We start from the raw sequence: 15374 nt of genomic DNA, 5'->3' as shown, positions 1-15374 counted from the left end.
ATGTCCAATAATTCGTACAACTTGACGTTGGGTAACAAAGGTGTTACTCCCAGTAGTCAGAGACATTGAGATGAAGCTGAAATCACAATCTTGAGGAAAATTGCCAAACCCTTTTGTAGATGAGCACCATGTTCCAAAACAGACTGCAAGATACGGTGATTTACCTAGAACTTTTTCAGATGAGCACAATGACTCAAAACAGCTTGCAAGAAGCCACAATATTTGGGGGAAAAATCGACAAAATCCTCAATGATTTTTCGGAAATAACAAAATAACCCTGAGATTGGCATTCCAATCATGATTTTGTTAAGAAAAAATCAGATTACCTAAAAATGGAAGTTTATAAAGCATCGTTTTTTGGGAAAAAATAGCAAAAACCCTAAAAGGAACACTTTTCGTCATAAGATCCCATGTGAAGATGCCACTCTGCGAATTGCAAAACCTAGAAACGAGTTTTTAGGACAAAATCAAGAAAACCTAGAATAAATTTTTATGGACAAAATTATAAAACCTTCCCAAAATTTCTTAAGGGATTTATTTTTAACATCGCACCAAATATTATTTTATGGGAATAAATTATTAACTCAACAAAAATATGGAGCTTACAACAAAGATGGCATCCACAAAACCCTAGTGTGGGCAGAAGAAAATTGTAGGGCGAAATTCTTTGGGAGCCGAAGCCATTGGCACTATGATCTTTGAGACCTCATGCACAGTGGTAAAAGAGACAAAACTTGCAAGAACCAAAAAAGTTGATCGTCATCAATAGAGGCTGCAAATGCAGAGTAAGCACATAGGAAACGTGAGTTAGAGCCATTGCACTGCAAATCTCATAGCCAAAACAAACTCATCAATAAATCTGCAATCATAACAAAATGCCAAAGAGATGTCGTAGAGAAGAGCTATGGGCATGATGAATGGGCATGCAGGCCTTGTAGAAGAACATGGTGCGGGTAGTGTATAAAAACCAAAGGGCAAGAGCTTAAAACTTCTTTGCGTGAATTTAGAGGCTCAAGAAAACCCTTTGATGCAAGACAATGTCAATTCAAAACGCAAGCATTGAAAGCTCTAAAAAATGCAGAGGTTAGGAAAAAAAATCTCATGATTTTTGTTTTAATTTATCCAAAAGCGAGAGGTCACAATTTTTTTACAGAATTTGCCAATTCCTAAAAAACCCCGTCAATTGGCTCTGATACTATGTTATGGTAAATTGATGTTATTAAACAAAGGAGATGAAAACATTTTATATAGATTTACACTAGTGATGATTCTAAAAGAAACTATTGTGAGCTAAAGGCAAAAATGGAAACTACCTAAGATGACTTCATGATCTTTAATTAAGCATTACATTATTTTATTGCACATATCTATCTCTTTTTCCGATTGATTGAATGTCTTATTCTCTCTTATTCTTGTGGATTAAAAGAAGAGATATCTAATTTGGTTGCAGGTTCCAAGACAAGCTTATCTAATCTTATTCCTAGGTTAGGGTTATATCTCTAACAATATTGTGTTTGTTTTTGATTAAGTAAAATAAGTTTTGAAGGGCCCCTGAAACACAGTAGCTAAAGATTTACTCTGTTAAAGCCCACATAGCAAAACATAACAAAAAGGAACAAAGCTAGCCACAGCAAAGGCTAGCTATGAAAGGACAACAACCAGGTAGCCAACCAAAAGACACAAAAAGAAAACACAGCCAGGGCCAGGAAACACAACAAAGCATTTGTCCCAAACTCTTGAGGAGCCTCGTTGCTTGCACCTCTAACTGATCCATCTTCTCAGCAACATTTTTAATTTTCTTTATCTCAGTGGAAACAACAGTAGCCATCTTTCTGGTGCTGGCTCTGGTCCTTTTGCCAGGCCCATCCTGACAGTCCATGGGACCCCTTTGATCATCAACGACTTTTATGATGGCCTTGTCACCAACCGAATTCGCCAGCTTGTTGATAAGAATTTTAATGTGCTCATTGGATGCCTTGAGGACTTTATAACTCTGATTAGCAATACCTCTTAGAGTATTTTCAATGCTTGCCACTTTGGTGTCTTGCTCCAACACCTTAGCTTCCAGCCTATAGAAGGCAGCCATGTCAATTAAGGGTCCCATATTTGGGCTCTCCTTGTCAGCCATCTCAGAGTACTTTTGATTACTCACTTCACCCTCAAGGACAGCCATTCTATCACTGATGTCACTTATCTCATGACACAACAATTTGATGGATATGAAATTGTCCAATAGACTGTTCTTGACATTGTTCAACAAATGCATCTTAGGCTCTTTGCTGAATCACTAAGTATCAACATAGAGGCATCAATTAACTCTCTGAGATCAATTTTTCCAAGCTCCTTTCCGCCAACCATTAAGTCAATTTTTTCCCTAGCAATACCCAACGTCACAGGGTTCATGTCAAGATATTTCCAAACAGTCTTCCTCATCCTAGGCACCCCCAGTCATAGGGGGGTGAACAAAGGTGTCACCCGCGGGTAGTTGAGTCTGCTCCAAAGGAGAAACATTGGTGTCCTGATTATCCTCACCTCTTGGGGAGTTCTCTGTATTGATCTAGGATGAGCTTTAGAGGAGAAGACCACTTGTCACTTTCACTTCTGAGCACCTTCTTCTGTTTATTTCTCACAGAGATGCCTTGTTTCTTCCTATTGGTGCCAACCTATTTGTTCTTTGTGTCCATATCCACACCCTCCTCGTCATAATCATCATCAGAGGAGATGACCACCTTCACCTGTCTCTTTGCCACGAGAATCTTGGAGTTCTTCCTAACAGGATTCACAATCTTCTGTTTATTCTTAGCAATCTTCCTATGTTTCTTCCTATTGGAAAAGGTTTAGTCACATTCACTACAAGACCTTCCCCATTTTGTGTTGTATTTTAAGTGGTTTTCTAGGGAGAAAATATAGTATAAGTTTCCTTTTTGCCATGACTAATACAATGGGGACTATTTATATTAGAGTGGGGGTGGGGATGAATGGTGAAGGCACAAAGTCCTCAATGAGATCAAGTTCCTTAAAAGCCAAACTTTTCAAATTCATTGATATTTGTTTTTACTTGTAATAACCAACCCTGATTTAACAAAAAAAAATATGATGCAATATTTAAATCAATGAAGAGTAACTTGTTGATTGTTATCTACAGATTGCTTGCATGATAATAAAACCCACTTATGCAAATGCTCTCAATAACAAACTAACTGAAGTGGGGGGTTTGCCACCATCACCGCTCAGTCAGTACATTAACATTGAGAATTTCATAACATTGAAAGAGAGTCTTTTCTTCACATCAAACATATATATCTCAATTACAATATCAAAGAAGTATGATAAAAAACGGAAATCAGACCTGAAATTATCTTTTCAAATCAGTATAGCCTGCTCAGAACTGTTGCCAGCACTAAGCAAGGCATAATATGGACTTACATGATTCTTTGTAATTATAGCATGTCACTAGTTGCTCCAAGTCTGTTGCAGCACTTTCTGTTGTAAACAACATTATTAAACTCAGTTGAAGACCACCTTCCAAAGGTCAGAAAACTCCTTTAACCTTTCCTTATCAGACCCGTGTGCTAACAAGGTAGCACCCACTTTTAGTGGTGATTTGGCATAATCAATTCAGTTCTTCAGCAAAGATGACAAACAACCACTTAAAATGCGTTGCCGAGTGAAGAGAAACACTTTGAATATACCCAAAATGATAGCAGGTGTGATCACTGGAATAGGAGCATTCAGAAATATGATAGAACTTTCTACTGCTGCTAAGACCCTTCTTGGATCTGAAGAATGTCAATGACCAAGTGTAGCCAAAAACAACGGAGAAGGTGGTCCCCTCTTCAAAATGATTTGCAACAAGAGTAGAGCCTGCTGCAGACCCTTCTAGAATTGGCAAAACTGCTGACCAGAAATGATCACAGAAATTTAACAGTCCTTCCCTGGAAACAAAGGTACATACTGAGAACAACTGGCGCAACTTTGAGGAAAAATCAGCAAAAACTTTGCAGATGAGCATGATGCCCCAAAACAGACTACAAGATACTAGGGTTTGAAGATTACAAAGCATCAATTTTGGGAGAAAAATGGTAAAAACCCTAAAATAACATCCCTCATGAACTTCTTGTATTGCAAAAACTAGAAACAATTTTTGAGGAGAAAATTGACAAAACCAAACAAAAACATAGATACAGATGAAAGAATACGGACCAAAGATAATGGAACTCTGTTATTGAGAAAAAAAGGGTAAAATCTAACTGAATTTATTTAAATAATATTAAATTTGAAAGAGAAAAAATTATGAAACCTAACTGCATTTTTGAAGGGAAAAAAATTAATAAAGCCATCAGATTTGTTTTTGTAATATCAAAAATCCCTAATGTCAGAAATCCCAAAAAATTGGGATTTGGGATTGCACCAGAAAAACTAGTTTGACTTGGTCAAATATTAAAAAAAATGCTTGCAGCACCAACAAAAGAAATTACTAGCTTGCTTGTTTAGTCAAAATAAAAAAGGTCCAAAAAAAGTTGTTTGTGTTGGCCAAAAAACTCTCCGCCAAGACAACCGTGTGTAGGCGCATAAAGAGTCTAGAAACAATCACAGGTTTGGGGAATGCCTGTGTGTAGTGAAAAACTGGGGTCAAGCTGTGTTGACCGATGAAGACGACTGCTGGCAGATCACTTTCAACTTAGACTGTTGGAAACAAAATCAAATTTCATCTTTTACAAACAATGAGTTTGGAAAATTTGGAAAGAGCTAGGCACTAAAAAAACTGCCAAGTGGCTGCTGGCTGGTCACGGGTCTGAGTGCAGGTCAAACAAAAACAAAACATCAGCTGCCAACAAAAAAGAAAATTGCGGGGGGTTCTAGTCAGACTGCAGACGAATCCCCGAAAATTTCTAATGTGGCGTGGGCCAGAGGAAAGCACGGGTTCCACCAAAATACCAGAAAATCATTGTTTCTTTCCTTGTGGCTGGGAGCAGCTTGCAGACAAAAAATTGCATGTGCTGGATTTGCCAGGATTTGCCAAAAACATACCTGCTGGATGCCGCTAAAGATGGAGGTCGTGGGTAGAGATAAAATTGCACCAAACAAAAGTGCAGTCTGTGTTTACATAATCAGTTCAAACTATAAATAATAAATGATTATTTCTGTCTACACAACCAGATGCACACAGAATTGCAGTAGACCTCTAATCAAAGTGGAAGCTTTAGAAAACTCAGGAACTTCTGAAAAAATTTTACTAAAAAATCATTATTTTTATTCAAAAATGAAGTGCTTCCAAAATCCTGAGCACTCCCATAAGGGGGTCAGTCTCAGATCCGTTGTTAAAAAATGAACAGAGAAAACGAAGTAAATATTGCATTAACAATGAACTTTTAAATAGAGTTTACGGATGCTAATTATAGCATAGTCTAAAAATAGACTTAACTAAGAAAAACTTAAAAAAGAAAGACTAAATGTCAATTATTATTAACTAGAACTAGCTAATGTAGTGAGATACTGATTTTTTTTAATAGGCCTCTCACCCCAAAACCAACAAACAAGAAGAGGGTTTCTATCCTCAACAAGCAAAAGAAGAATTCCTTAACCCCATTCCAGCAGCATTTGATTATGTTGTCAAATCAAGCATAACCAGATGAGAGCTCAAATGAGACAGACAGAGGGAAAAATTAGGGCAACCTTCTTGCAATTTGAATTCATTTCTATCTAGAGATGCTTTTTCTAGAGCTCTCTTAATAAAACACAAAACCTTACTTTATTTCCCTTCGATATTTCTTCCACTTTGGAGGCAGTAAAATAGTCTTTTAAAATATTAAAATAGCTCCATACCTTGGCATCCCCTCAATGAAACCCATTCTAGCCTTCTAAAACAACTTAAAGTGACCACTTTACTAGGCTGTGATCAAGGGGGTTTCCCTTGAACCCATTACCCTCATTAAATTGATAAAGTAACTAGACTCGAGTCATAACAATCAAATTCTCTCTAAAACATTAAAACTCACCAAGGCCGAAACTGGAAAGCATTGCACTGTGCTGAGAGAGAATGGAAGCTAATGTCAAGTGCTAAAAATAGCATATAGTATAAATAGTCTTTTGCCAAAAAATAGCATTGTTCCCCTAAAGTCCTGAAATTGAAGATGTTAAACAATGAAGCTGAGAGGGGAGTGAAGCTATGATCAGCTACCAAAAAAATAAGTTATTATAAAAAGTAACTGCTAAAAATAGCAATTCAGTCAAAACTTTCAACTGACCAATTGGTGACCATACCAACAGAAACTAGAAATAGTAACTTAACTAGAAATAAAGTCTAGACAATTTGTCTGAAAGTGCTCCTTGAAGTGTTGTACATCTCCATTAATCTTTCTGAATACACTAGTGACATACAACGTTCACATTCATCTTACTGTCAACTGCATTTTCACTGCGAAATGGACAGTGCCAAAGTCCTTTTATTTAAGATTTGATCAAGCCAGTCACATGTTGGCATAACATTGATTATGGCCAAATTCACTTAACACTAGTTTGTGCTTGAGTGCTTGAGTCTTGCACTTTTCCAATCCATACGTGAGTTCCAAATTGAGTCTTATATTTGGTGGAAGCTGAATGATTCCACTGATCCATTTGTCTCAGTCCTGTACTTACAGGTTTCATAAATCATTTATTCTCTGTTTAGGTTCTTGTATTGGGAATTTTCCTTTCTTCTTGCAGAGGATGTTTGTTCTTCTTCTCAAAGGATAATGCATGAAGGCATTGTGTTGCATAATCTACCTGCTCACTTATAACATAAAATAATTCCATTATTTCACAGCGACATGCCTTGAGCATCTGGGTGACATTCCCAAATGTCTCTTGAAATTGGAGGGGGTGTCTCCTTTTAAAACTGGACAGTTTGTTTCTTTTGCCAAAAGCTATTTAAAAGGATTGTTATTGCAAATTCAGCACATTATTTTTAATTTTTAAAGTTTGTTCCACTTTTTAATTATTTAAGTTATTTCAATAGCTCCCCACTTCATCACCAATATTCAAGAAAATTCTTGCCACCCCCAAAAGCATCTACCCATCTTCAAAACTCAGCAAAACACTGGAGAATTCTAATTTATTACGATGTCTGCAAGCAATTGAGTATTGTTACATGTACAAATTATAGTTAACAAAAGTGCACCCCTAAAATTGTCTTCTCATGTTCCTATGTCAATTTATCTTCAAAACTCAGCAAAATACTGGAGAATTCTAATTTACAGTTTTATTATTATGCTTGTCACATATCTGATGGAATTCAGATCAAACCATTCTGCAAGAAACTTAGTATTGTTGTGCATAGTACATACAAAATAGTTAACAAAAGAAGTCATTATTAGCCACGATAGATATTTATTACAGTTTTATCTATGCAAAGTCAAATTTGAACATTCAATTCATTTCAATTTTTGTTGTCATTTAAAATGATTTGTATTAGTAAATTTTTAATCTGTTAAAAAGTATTTTCTTTTCTGACATATCTCTCTGTCTTGGTCATATCCAGAATGTATTCTTTTTATTAGCATCTCTCTTTGCTTATCACATCCTTATTATCTCTATCTTATTTTTTGTACTTAGGATGGCCACTCACGTAGTGAAAATGAGGATTTGGATCATGCAATTGCACTTTCTCTCTCTGACGAAGAATTGAAAAGGGCAAATGGCATAGGTATAAGAATTCAACTCCTCATCTACATTCTCGGTGCTGATGTAATCATGGACCATTTTTGAGCTAAATAGCTAGGATGTTTTTATTTGTACTGCCATTTTATTTTTAATGTGCTTTATTGTAGCTTTCTTCTTGAATGATTATTTTTTTGTAGTCTTGTTTTTTGCAGATGTTATATGAATGATTTTCTTGTAGATTTAAATATTCATCATTGAGAATACTAGCACAATAGGAAAAGTAAATACATGTTATGAATATTCTAGGTTTGGAAGTCTTATTGTTGAATACATTCATATTGACTTGTGAAGCAATGCCTTGCCCTGAACTTTTATTACTGCATGCTTTGAAGAGTTAATCATTATGTGCATTATATAAATAAAATAAACTTGGATGCAATTATTTTCACCTAACTCTTGAGCACCTTAGATGTAACTTATGCCATGACATTTGGTGAATTAATGTATTTGATCTCAATGAAAAGATAAATTGTTTTTAATGTGATGTCCAATATGGATGAATGAATGTATTGAATGGATATTGTGAAAAAGTAATTGAAACATCTAGGTATATCCTGATGAATTTGCAATGAGCAGAAGAATTGAAGTTGAGGAATTGACCTTTGATTTTGTATTCCTAGGTATGCACTAGGTTTCATGAATCACGATTTCTATTTGCTAAATGAGAACTAGCACTTGGAAGAAGTGTGTTGAAGGTATTAAAGCTCATGTCAATAGTCTTAATAAGGTTTTCCATGTTGGGTGGATATTTTGCAACTGACAGTTTTGGGTAAAAATCCAGTCGCAAAATAGGATGATCAGCGACAACATGTCAGACATAGTCTCTCCTACCTTAAGGGGAAGGCTCCCCTTTCTCACCATTCCTTGAATCAACTCAAGGTAAGCAAGAAGTCGAGAGATTTTATAAAATGGGTGTTACCAATATCCTTTCTTATCTTTCAAGAAAGAATCCACTTACTCGTAGAGCGAGTAATGGGTAGGGTGAATCTCCAACTATACTTCTATCAAGGGCTGGAAATAGTGATACCGATAAACCTTTACTAACTCAAAGGCTAGCTAAAAATATACCAGTTTGGCTCTAAGTCTGGTCATACTTCTATATGGAAAAAGCTTTACAATTAGGGCACAAAGACTCCTAAAAGTAAGAATGTTTAACTATTTTGCGAATTAAGAAGAAAATATAAGCTATAGACAAACCTTCTAGCTATACACTTTCACAATTGCTCCTGGTCAAAGCTCTGGCTTTAATTGCTTCTTTATTCTTTTCTATTCAATTCATGAGATACAATTACGAATAACACAAGATAATATGAATCAAAGATAACTTGGATGAATTATAGCTTACAACTCACACAAATAACAATCTCACTTAATCAAAGTTAAGTATCAAATGCTCCTTTGTATTCACTTTCTCTCAAAATAGTGCTTACACAAACAAAGTTCTATTGGCACAATTTCTCCAGAGCTCTCTTGCATAAAGATAATGATGATTTTACAATGAGGGGGCACTCCTTTATATAGGCAAAGAAGTTGAGAAAAAGGTGGAGGCAAAAGTGGGAGCAACTCAACCAACTTTGACCTAGTCTAACTACAGAAAAAAATAAAGGGTTACATGCAACTGCACATGCAACTCGCATTACATCCTTTACATGCACATGTACATGCAACTCACATTACATGTAATTACATTTTTCTATGCAATGCATTCTCTCCAACTACAAACATGAAAGAAGAAGAAAGAAGATGGAAGAGAAGGAACCAATCCTAGGGATTGTTTTGAAGGGCCTTGTACTTGACGATGCAATCCTGAATGATCACCAGATCAGAAGTTCCTGTACTTCGTACCGCTGCATTCACCTTGATAATCATGGTGTTGCGTCTTTTGATAACCTCTGACTTTGATGAATTGTTCATTGTCATGTGGAAACTTGATGTGATCTAGCTTTTCTCACTCAAGTTGTCGTGAATTCTCCTTTGTAGATTGGTATATTCTAGATTCTCTAACACTTTGAAAACTTTCTTGATGGTGTTCGGATGTAAACTTGGAACAACTTTCCATCATCACCTTGAACTCCTTTTTTTTGGAATGCGTGCAAATGGAAATTGCTGATTTTTAAAAAGTGACTTGGGCTTTCAGGATGTGATTGCACGGAAATGGATTGCATGTGAATGCAACATGTAACGGGGAATGGAAAGTGAGATGACGTGCAAATGCGGATGGAGGACGAGCTTTTACATGTAAGTGCAAATAGAAGATGAGGTGCAAAGCATGGAAAGATGCGAAAAATGGGAAAGCATGAAGGTGCTAATGCATATATAGGGATGAAAATGTAATGTGACGATGCTCTCGCATGAAATGGAAAGTGGAGTGAAGTGAAACATGCTCAAGTTTTTAGGAAGGAACTTGCAATTTCTTCCAAAATGGAGAAAAAACTGAAATGCAAACAAGCAAAACACAAAAACAAGCATGAAACAAACACATGCCTTTGGCAAAAGACTCAAACATTTCAACAAGCAAGCCACTTCAACACGTAAATTTGAATTTGGAATTTGGAGAAATTCCAAAAGTGTGAAAATGAGAGTTTTCATCATTTTAAAAAGTAAAATGCACTTTTCATGGCATATATATGGACAAATGGCAATCATCAAGCAATAATATGCATGGAAATAGCAAGATAAACATGAATTGATGAGCAAGCTTGAAAATGTCTACTTACTTGGAGGTTAAAGACTCAGTTACCGGGTACTGCTGTTTGGGCCCGGGTCCTGGTACTGGTATAGTTTTGGTACTGGTTCTTTCGGGGTACTTCACGGGTTCTCTTTGGGTCCTTCATAGAAGGACACACAACAAATGTGGGCACCGAGGAAGTACCTTAAGGCAGTAGGTTAGTTTATGTATTTATTTTTGATTTGTTCATCAGCATGCTCTTTGCATCAGCTTTAGATAGTGTCTTCATCTTGCAACGGCTTGCTAATATTATTCAAATTAAAATTGGTCTATGTAATGCCCTTAGTTTATGATAGTAATGAACAACAACCTACTTTGATTCATTTGATGGTCACAGATTGATTTTTTTATATTTGAAAATCTGAGTATATTACTGTTGATAGATTTGTATAACCCAGCCAATAGTTATGTTTGTTGATCATGTTTGAATTGATGTCAATTTGTAATGGATGTAATCTGAAACCATATTAGTAATACAATTATTTATTTATAATTTTATTGGCCAATACAGATTTATGAGCATCAATCTTCTTTTTGTATTTGTAACTTTGATGTTGAAAATAAATACATACATATATGGACAAACCTAAATCCACAAGGAGGGAAAAAATTGTCATACCCACGTACCCGAACCATGTATCATTACCTAAACGAGAACCCGAATCGGCAACTTAGGTTAAAGAGTCAAAATACTTAAGAGCAATTCTCCCTTAAATCTAGATTTTCAAACAACCTTTTGACTTTTTGCGTACTTGCATTTAACAAAAATTAATGAGCAATGAAGAGCCGAATTTGACATGAAAGTGTCAAATAATGGTCTCCAAAGACAATATTATGCATTTAAAACTCAAAAACAATCCCTCTTGATCAAAGGTATGGGTTGGAAATGCAATTTTTTGAGTTTTTTGAACAAAAACATGAGATTTTTGTGCAAAAATATGGGCCGTTTTCCAAAAACATGGCCAAAAAATGCATTTTTTGAGTCTTTTTTACTTGTGAATGCAAAAATTATTTCCGCAAATGGATATGCATGGATCAAAATGCAAAAAAGTGGCTTCAAAATGCATAAAAGTGGATTAAAACCCCAATTTTTGGGCATTTTAAGCAAAAACATGATTTACAAGAGACATGAAATGAATTTGTTTTTAGCTTCCAAAGTTGAAAATGTGTATCACAATGTAATGACAAACACTTAAAATGCCAAATCGATTTGGATTGGAGTAAAAACATGAGCCAAAAATGGTGTTTTTTGATTTTTTTTCAAAAATGTGCCCTTGTAGGGAGTTTGAAAAATTGGTTTTTAGCAAGATAAATCCATTTTCAATGTTGGAAAATCCATGGCTAAGAAAAAACAATCCTATTGGAGAAAATCTCATGCAAAACCATCAAGTAAATCTCTCACAATCTCCAAAAACGGGTTCTTGGAGGGCAAAGACATGTTCTTCAAAATCGAACTTTTTGGAGGTCATTGCACCTATTAAAACATGTTTTTGGTTAAAATCAGATCTTTTTGAGTCAATTGCATGTTTTAAGTTACATCTCACTTTTTAGATGCAAAGACATGAAAACTTCACTTTTGATGCAATTACATCAAAATGGTTCATTTACATGATAACCTTTTGATGTAATGACATCAAAAAGGTCTACCAAAATGAACTTTATATGCAGTGACATGTAAAATGTCCACTTTTGATGGATTTTACATGTTATTGCATATAAAATGTCCACATATGAAGACTTTAAGTCATTTAATTCACTTAAAATTATAAAAATTGTTACAAAATGGGTCAAAAACAATATTTATTTATCATATTTTGAAATATAACATATAAACATCATTTTAAAGTAACATTTAAATAAACATTTGATTTTTAAAACAAAAAACTAAACTGAAACTATATAGTTATATAGTTACTTTAAGTGAAAAATTAAAAAGTAATTCAATTGAAAATTATAACATAAAGTGCACTATAGTCACTTTAAGTTAAATTTTTTTAAAGAAACTTAGAACCATAACAAAAAGTGAGTATAAGTTATATTTTTCAAAAAGTGAAATTCAAATTGAAAATATAACATCATATTTTTAATTTGTGCTGTTGCACCCAAAAGGTCCATTTTTGAAGCACTAAAATGGACATATTTTTTGACTGACAATTCCGATTGACCTCTAGGTTAGACTGAATCGAAGGGAAAAACAAAATGCATGACATGAGCAAAACCAAAGGACAAAAAACCAACAAACACAAACTCAAAAGCAAAGAACAAATGATGAAGGCTTCAAAAATCAAGCAAAGGTTTGACAAAAAGCAAAACGAAAAAGACATTATGAAGGGCTTTAGTAAAAGTATTCATTATATCAATTGGTACTGATCGGTTGATCAATACTAACCAATTAAATAACGAACTAAACTTAGAGAAATGTGAAACTAAGTTGAAAAAGTTTCGTACTGTTACTTGGATTTTGTGGTGACAAAATGCAAGACAACATGCCACAAGCATCTATAATCTTTTTGAAACCTTGGGAGAATGGGTTGTTGGACAAACCGCCATTGTTCCCCTTTTGGTTTCTTGACATGGCTTAACCACCTCTTGTGTTCTATAAGTCTAGTGCTTGTATCAGGCATTGATAGGTGGATCTTTTGGTGCAACAACAACTCTAGCTTATAACAAGTGGTATTAGAACTTGGTCATAGGTTCAAATCTCTTTGGGTAACACTGAGGGGTGTGTTGGCTTGGTTTTTCACCACCCTTGTTTTGTTGTATTCAGCAGTGAAAAACCATAAATGTGCACTCCAAGTAATTTGAAATTTGGTCAAAAAACCCTAGGCAAAAAATTCACCAAATAACCTTGTGCCTTGCCTTGTTTGGCCCTAGCCTTTGAAAACTTTAGAAAGTATTATTTCAAATGAATTTTGGCAACACATTTTTATCCCAAAAGGTTTATTCGCGCAAAGATACCTTTATTAATCTTTTGATAAACCTTATAAAGTTTGCCTAAATTGCATTATTTTATTTGAAAAAGGTCCAAGTTGCGATATCTTTGAATCATCGTAGATCCTTTTAAGATCGAGGGTTGAGGCTTGCCCGCAATATGGATCTGCAAGGTCTTTAAATATTGCGGGCAAGCGCCTTTTCGACACGTAGCCCTTGCTGACGTTTCAGCCTCAATGCACCGCTAAAGGTTCGTGGTTGTTAGAGCTAGTCAAACCTTCTTGTAGAGTTGTTAGTGTTCTCGCACACGTTTTGAAATTCCTGCAATATCATTGGCTCATTCTTTAATGAAGGTATTATTCTATAGTTTAGAGTTTCTGATCGTTGATCTTGCAAAGAATCAAGGGCGAGCGCATGCCCGCAATAATAAAGTGCATGAATGTTATACATTGCGGGGAAGCGCCAATGCGACACGTGGCATAGTGTGACATCATGGGCTCGCCTTTCTCAGAAGGTAATAACAACTTGTCTTATGTGGGACTTGTCAGATGAGCTGGAGTATAGAGAAAGCGTCTCATTGTTCCGACTAGCTGACTAGATATTACAGTCATAGAAGATTTTTGATTGCCGTCGATCTGAATAAGATCCAGGGTTAGCGCTTACCTGCAATATGGACTTGCTCGACATTTAAATAATGCGGGCAAGCGGGCATAGTGGGACCAAGACTTAAAGGGAATGATGAGTCATGCCATGCTGGAAAGGTCAGATGAAGTAAAGTGCGCTCATTGGTGGAATATGACAGGTTTGCCAAGTTGGAAGTGGTGATGTCACGGGCACTGAAACTTTAAATGCCGCAGTCAAATCTGTCAGAGCACGTTGGTAAAAGGATGATATTTTATTGGTTAAGTTAGCTGAGTGGGCTGTCAAGGAAAAGGACTTTGGCCCATCGTCGATCTAGGAAAGATCAACGGAGAACGCATGCCCGCAATAAGAAGTTGCAGGAATTTTAAGTAATGTGGGCATGCACCCTTTAGACACGTGGCCGAGGGCTCTCAAATTTTTAAAGCTTTTTGTGTCTTCAAATAAAACCGTCCGATCATCATAGGATCAACGGGTGAAATTCAAAGTTGAAGCGCAAACACAAAAATAACGGCTATAGGAGTTAATATGATTTAGAGTTCCTTCATGCGACCTTAATGCATGGGTGTAATATAAAAATTCGCCATTACTGAATCACAAAGTTGCAGATTTTCTCAAAGCAAAAGGATTTCCAGAGCCAGGGCACGGAATTTCACAGCGGTTTCAGCGAAATTGCAGAGAAAGAAGGGAAAATTTAGCGGGTAACCTGTAACCATAAGAAATCCAAAATTTGCTGTTGTAAGAGTTTAAATTTTTTAAAAGGTGCCTCCACGGAAGGAGTTTTCTGGGCAAACTGATTACTTATAGAGGGCTGTGCATGATGATTTCCTAGAACAATTTCCCTTATCAGTAAATGAAATAACTAAAGGAAGGGAACTCATTCCTAAGAACCCTAGGGTAGTTGTCGCTGAGGGTTTCTATGATAGGGCAAACTGGGTAAGAGACGCCCAAGTATCTATCGGGGGTTTGCAATTGTTCAAAAAATGGTTCTCAGAAAGTAATTTAGATACCCCCATGAGCAATGTCTGGGAATTCAACATTGGAAAATTAACAGTCCCTATAGTTTTCTTTGATAGTGATCTATTGATTGACCTGGCTAAGAAATATAATCCTATTAAGGGTTGGGTGAAGAATCATTCTAGAGTAAATCTTTTTAGGGTTTGCCCTAAGCTATTCAGTGAAGTTTTTAACCTTAACCCTAACCACGCTGTACATGAAATCATTGATATGGATGATTTGCAAGCAAGATATGATGCACAAAGAATATACTTGAGAACAGGGCCATTGCAGGAGTATGCTGCTAAAGTTGGAACCTTCTCTGTGATTACTGCTAGCACACCCGAGCCATTACTGAAAAGACATTTTAACCCTAGGG

General features: G+C 35.8%; 1 protein-coding gene across 5 annotated transcripts in view; it reads left to right on the top strand.

Moving 5' to 3' along the window:
- Positions 1-15374, top strand: part of LOC149563787 (LIM domain-containing protein HDR3-like) — a 52535-nt gene that overhangs the window by 6477 nt on the left and 30684 nt on the right. For all 5 annotated transcript variants that reach the window (XM_089826918.1, XM_089826916.1, XM_089826915.1 and 2 more), the window contains one exon: positions 7594-7684. In XM_089826918.1, the coding sequence (XP_089683044.1) occupies positions 7594-7684 (91 nt within the window). The remainder of the gene's footprint in view (positions 1-7593; positions 7685-15374) is intronic.

Source organism: Cupressus sempervirens, chromosome 4 (genome assembly GCF_028749045.1).
Source record: "Cupressus sempervirens isolate cs-2001-9-10 chromosome 4, ASM2874904v1, whole genome shotgun sequence".
Taxonomy (NCBI): domain Eukaryota; kingdom Viridiplantae; phylum Streptophyta; class Pinopsida; order Cupressales; family Cupressaceae; genus Cupressus; species Cupressus sempervirens.
This window is presented reverse-complemented; position numbering and strand designations above follow the sequence as displayed.